The following is a 5,550-nucleotide window of genomic DNA, read 5'->3' on the forward strand; positions in this document are numbered from 1 at the left end:
TCTTTTCTATTACTATTTAAACCATTGTAGTTTCACTTGGAAGATATAAGAAATATTTATTAAATTAGCAGCAAGTTACGCTCTTCTTTACCTGTTTACTTCAATTGATTAAACTGATTTTCTTCGGTTCCAACAGAGTGAAAGCTTTGAGCGATCTTATCAAAGAGGTAAACTGCCTTTCTAGTTTTTATATACGTACATCATTGGTAGAGATAGCTGTTCTACCTTTTGCTATTTCAATTCCTTTCTACTTTACTAATTGTTACTTACTGGATTTATTTTTTTGTTGTAGCAATGGGAAGTTCTGACTTTTATGTGTCCTTATTCTTTAAGCTTCTATCATCTTAATTTTGCTAAGACTTAGATTTATGTGTCCTTATTCTTTAAGCTTCTGATCTTGGCATGTTGGCATAAATTTGTCCTGCTGTTCTTTGAATGTAGGAGAACAGCCTCGTATTCCTCAGACTTGTAAAGGTTTGAAGCATTCTAATCTCTTGATTATCTGTCTAATTTAAAGTGATAAATACTGATGGTTTCGGTAATACTTATCTCCTGATTTTCTGGAATCGTCCAGTTTGGCTCCCGTTGACATTTAATGCTGACTTTTATACTGATGGGATTTGTGATTTGCAAGATGTGGGTGGACCTTTGGTTTCCAATTTTCCGTAGGCATGCATAGAATAACTATAATGCTGACTTTTATGCTGGTGGGATTAATGATTTGCAAGCTGTGGGTGTGCCCTTTCTTGTAAGGGCACCCACCCAGTCCATGTATCTAGTTGGATATGTCGGTGTCAGCTTTTCAAATCTACTGATATTCAAACATGCTTATTTTTGTACTGATTATTGCTTAGAAATGTCTCACTTGGTAAAGAAAATTCAAAGCCGTTTACTTTTTGATACACCTATGTCTTCTACCATGCTTTGAAACAGTTTGTATTGTTGTAAGACTTTGGGTGTAACTCTAATCATGCAGCTGCCATTGTTGTTTACCATTTTTGTGGTAATAACACAAAATTAGGAGAAGAAGTGCCTCTGGTTGTCTGATAAGTGTAGGGACATGTCAACTCATTGATGATTAATTAGGTAGGGAACCTGAATTATAGACCTGTCTTGATTTACCTTAAGAAGTTGGTGGCATTAGTAAACCACTTTCGACCCGTCTCCAAAGTGCTAAGATTGCACCGTGTCTCGTGATTATCCATCCCATCCCACCCCTCTATGACTAATTTAATCCAAGATAAAGTCTACTTTGACTTATCATCGTAGCGAATGCCACCTTTTTGGATTAGTTGCGGACTTGTGGGTAGTTAGGCCTCGATGGTTTGATTGCTTTCTTGCGGACATTTGCTATTTTACCTTGTTTATTTCCCTCTTTGATCAGGGAAAGGATAAGTTGTTTTGCTATTGATGAGGTCTATAGTTTTGCCCTGAGCTGAAAATACCTAAGGTAGCAAATTTGCCAGGTCAGCAATTTTGCTAATTTTCTCATTAAATAGTAAGAAAACCATACTTGACTTGTGCTGTCTTTGCCTTTATTTGATAGTATATCATTTATACATATTTATCACATTGTATTTAGTCTAAGAAAACCATACCTGACATTTGTATACTTTCTCTATCCTAAGCTATTTAAGTTGTATTACTACATTTTTGTCACAAGTTACTAAAGTTATTTCTCTTTTCGGTTAAAAAAAATTCTCTCTTATATTATTCTACTTACACTTGACTTTAAACCGCCAATTTCTTAAATCCCATGCAAAAACAGAACACCTCAAGTAACTTGGAACAGATAAGGTGGTGCTACTTGCTTATAATTTTAGCAGAATAAAACCGAACTTGCAGATACTCTCGGTCTCTATTCAAGTGATTGTCATTTTCTTTATTCTTTTTTTTTACAAAAATCATTTTAAAATCTCTAACTTTATTTATTTTTATTTTTATTTTACTTTATATCTTTCTTACTTTGTTCTTTCTCTACTTAACTTACCAAAGACCACTTTTGTAACAAAAAAATCGTTAACTTAACGTGGAACAGAGAGAATATCTTTTATCTTGAAGACTTGGGGATATGCAATATTGGTCCAGGAGTAAGTCTTTTGCGTGACAAAGTTCTCAATGGTGCGCGACTGACCTTTGATTCTTCCTACATAAATGATAAGTGTAATTCGCTATAAATGTGGTGAAAATAGTTGATTCAGACTATTGTTAAAATCAGTGGTAAATTCACAACTTTACTGATCAAGTCAAGTCGTCTGATTTATTCTCAACAAAATCTCTTTGTCGCAGTATATACTGACAGAAAGATTAATGTAAACATGCCCACTTCATAAATCCAACCATATTGGTTGACAGTCGATAGATATAATTGCGACTACCATTCATTTGTAGTGGGTTAATTAATCCCCAACAGCAATTTTGGGTCTTCGTATAATTATATTTTTAGGCTTAATTCAAATCCTATCTTGATTATGCTTCATTATTTTTGTACTATATTTGCTCTTCTATTGTACCTTTTCCCAATATCCGAAAATTATACTCCCTCCATCCTATAGTCCTACTAAATACTAGTACTACAAAACATTTGTGTTTTGGCATTAGATTTTATATAGTGGTTTTTTTATGTTGAGTGGGGAAAAAATAGTAAAAATAAATAAATATTATACTCCATATTTAATGGGACACATGAAATATTGAAAATCTCTGATTTAGTATCGCCTGAGATGTGTCGCCTTCTCATATATCATCTGTGCTAATTTTCTAATATTATACACAAGCGGGTAGTGATAAAATGAAAACTTATATACTGTACAAACTCAAAACTACTCAACATAGCTTCAACACTGTTTCAATACAATATCAACACAGTATAAAATTTCAAGATTTTAATGTCAACACAGTATCAACACAATATCTACACAACATCAATCATTGACTACCGTTGAAATTCTGTTGACATTTTCCTGTTGATGTTTTTTTGTGATCTGTTGACATTTTTCAATGGTTCAGATCATAGTTTTGAATTTGTACAATATTTAGAGTTTTCATTTAATCACGTTCACTACACAAACAAGCTATATTTATATTGATGTTGTCACGATGACAACGAAAGCAAGAAATAATATTGTTAGGAACCGAATTATTCTAGTACGGAGTATTTTTTACATACATTTATATATTTTAATAATACTATACTACCTAACTATTAATGGTAAATTTCCCTCCTAGACTATTTTAGCAGCCATTGTTTTCTTGCTAAGATTTAATATATATTGACATTGTGATGAATTTAGAATAATTAATTGCTATGTCGTCTTTATTCTTCTTCTTAATTATAGTACATATAAAAAGAAGTGGTAGTCTGAGTGCTAAGTCATCATTGATAAGTGATGTTAACATTTTTCTATTATAATTAAGCCATTTTCTCAGTTTAAGTGGGGTATACTATATAGTTGACCCATTCATTACTTTTTTTTTGTAATAAATCCTTCTCCCCCAAATTAAATTAAATATAAAAATATGATTGGACAAATGTATCTCTATTTTCTCCCCACACCGCGTGACATGATTCATTATCCCCTTATTTTCCAATTTAACACGCAACTAATCCCACCTATCTCATAACTATATAACATATCCCATCCCCAAAAACCCTAAACTATTAAACCCAACCAAAAATTAAAAAAACATGGAAGAAATGGCAATGGGGTTTCGATTCTTCCCAACCGAAGAAGAACTCATCTCATTCTATCTCAACAACAAGCTCGAGCTAGAAGAGGACAAGGCTAGCAACATTCATCGTGTGATACCGATCCTCGACATCTACCGCCTCGACCCGTGGCAACTCCCGTGTACGTGTAATTAATGACATCATCAGTATACACGCGACACTGGCCAATTTGTTTTTCTAATTATTACTTCATTTGAATCTTAACAGCTCACTGCGGGGAGCTGTGCCACGGGGACACGGAGCAGTGGTTCTTCTTCATGCCGCGGCAGGAGAGGGAGGTGCACGGGGGGAGGCCGAGCCGCACCACGGCCTCCGGGTACTGGAAGGCAACCGGGTCCCCGAGCCACGTGTATTCTTCGGAGAATAAGGTGATTGGGGTGAAGAAGAGCATGGTGTTCTACAAGGGGAAGGCTCCCACGGGGAGGAAGACTAAGTGGAAAATGAATGAATATAGGGCTATTAAGGAAGACCCTACTAGCTCAACGCCTATGGTATGAATTCGGTCAATTCATTTATAAAAAATAAATATTGTGTCTATTTATATGATAATGCGATTTTTAAATTTATTTATTTATTTATTTGAAATTGCAGTTGAGGCACGAAATGTGTTTGTGTCGGGTTTATGTCGTGTCGGGGAGCTCGAGGGCGTTCGATCGGCGCCCTACTAGCGTGGGGGAGACCTCTTCAGCCGGAGTTGTGAAGTAAAATCGTGTAGCGATTTTAGTATAGTTTGTGGCGTTAACAAGTTTTATTTCATGTTACTAATTACTGAAAATGTGGGGTTTAATAGAAAATGATTTAGAACAGTGCTTATATACACGTTGTACATTAATTAATGCAAGGAAATTGTCGTCTATTAAAATTAGTTACAGTAATTGTGGTAAGTTTCTCTCTTTAATAAAGTTAATCCCATTTTTTCACTATCTAAAGCACATTTTCTCTCTATTAGTAGTATTATTTTACTTCATCAGTTTTGCATTAAAAATCGTATCGTATATGAATAATTATGGACACATGTAATTTTATGATTTATATTTTTCCAGTTAATGTGTGCATGAATTCATGGCCTGATGAATTTGCTGATATCCACATATATAACTATATAAGGGTTTTGTTACAAAATTAATTAAAGAATATACGAATCTCTCATAGACACAATAAATTTAGAGCATTTAATTATATTAATTGGTTTGATTAAACACTATTAGAGAGTGTATATGAATTGGAGGAATACACACCCATTTCAAGAGGTTAAACAAATATTGCAGTGTGGATTGTAGATAGTGCAAAATCCTCGTGCTTGACTTTATGTTGCATATAGGTCAACATTAATGTGGGTTTAATTGAAATTGAGAATAAAATAATAACAACAATAATAATTGTGGAAGATTGCATATTAAATGGGGCAAATGAGCTGAATCTTGTCATTTTCTATGGTAGAGCAATCGCTATAAAAGACTTGGTCATCACTGTCAATTTATTATTTACATTACTAAAATTGTTCAGTTAACTGTCAAACATTTAAGATTTATATATTCGATTTTTGAGAAACATAACTACCAAAATGGTACAGAAAAATCTTTAATGGAAAGCGATGTGACAAATTCCAATTCTAATTCTTAAACAAATTATTTTATCATATGTAAAGTTCAACATGTTGTATTATTTTATCATATATATGTATAGTTGTATACTCTGTGTAAATCCGTACACTTTTGAAGACTTAGAAATCATTTTGAATCGTCTCATTTATAAAATACTAAAAGATATAGTAATATTTTAATTTATAATCTTAAAATGTGTATTGTTTGAAATAAATC

The 5,550-nt window shown here is 33.3% G+C and overlaps 1 protein-coding gene across 1 annotated transcript; it reads left to right on the forward strand.

The window, feature by feature from the left end:
- The first annotated feature begins 3,631 nt into the window (after window positions 1–3,631).
- LOC125190877 (NAC domain-containing protein 90-like) lies at window positions 3,632–4,675 on the forward strand. The gene is made up of 3 exons (XM_048088292.1): window positions 3,632–3,851; window positions 3,938–4,221; window positions 4,322–4,675. The coding sequence occupies exons 1-3, from the start codon at window positions 3,689–3,691 to the stop codon at window positions 4,433–4,435; spliced, it is 561 nt and encodes a 186-aa protein (XP_047944249.1). The 5' UTR covers window positions 3,632–3,688; the 3' UTR covers window positions 4,436–4,675.
- Window positions 4,676–5,550: the final 875 nt, after the last annotated feature.

Source organism: Salvia hispanica, chromosome 5, assembly GCF_023119035.1.
Source record: "Salvia hispanica cultivar TCC Black 2014 chromosome 5, UniMelb_Shisp_WGS_1.0, whole genome shotgun sequence".
Taxonomy (NCBI): domain Eukaryota; kingdom Viridiplantae; phylum Streptophyta; class Magnoliopsida; order Lamiales; family Lamiaceae; genus Salvia; species Salvia hispanica.

Coding starts and splice junctions, on each gene's coding strand:
- LOC125190877 (XM_048088292.1), top strand. CDS start 3,689: ATGGAAGAAATGGCAATGGGGTTTCGATTCTTCCCAACCGAAGAAGAA. Junction 3,852..3,937: donor CGACCCGTGGCAACTCCCGT/GTACGTGTAATT, acceptor GAATCTTAACAG/CTCACTGCGGGGAGCTGTGC. Junction 4,222..4,321: donor CTACTAGCTCAACGCCTATG/GTATGAATTCGG, acceptor TTGAAATTGCAG/TTGAGGCACGAAATGTGTTT.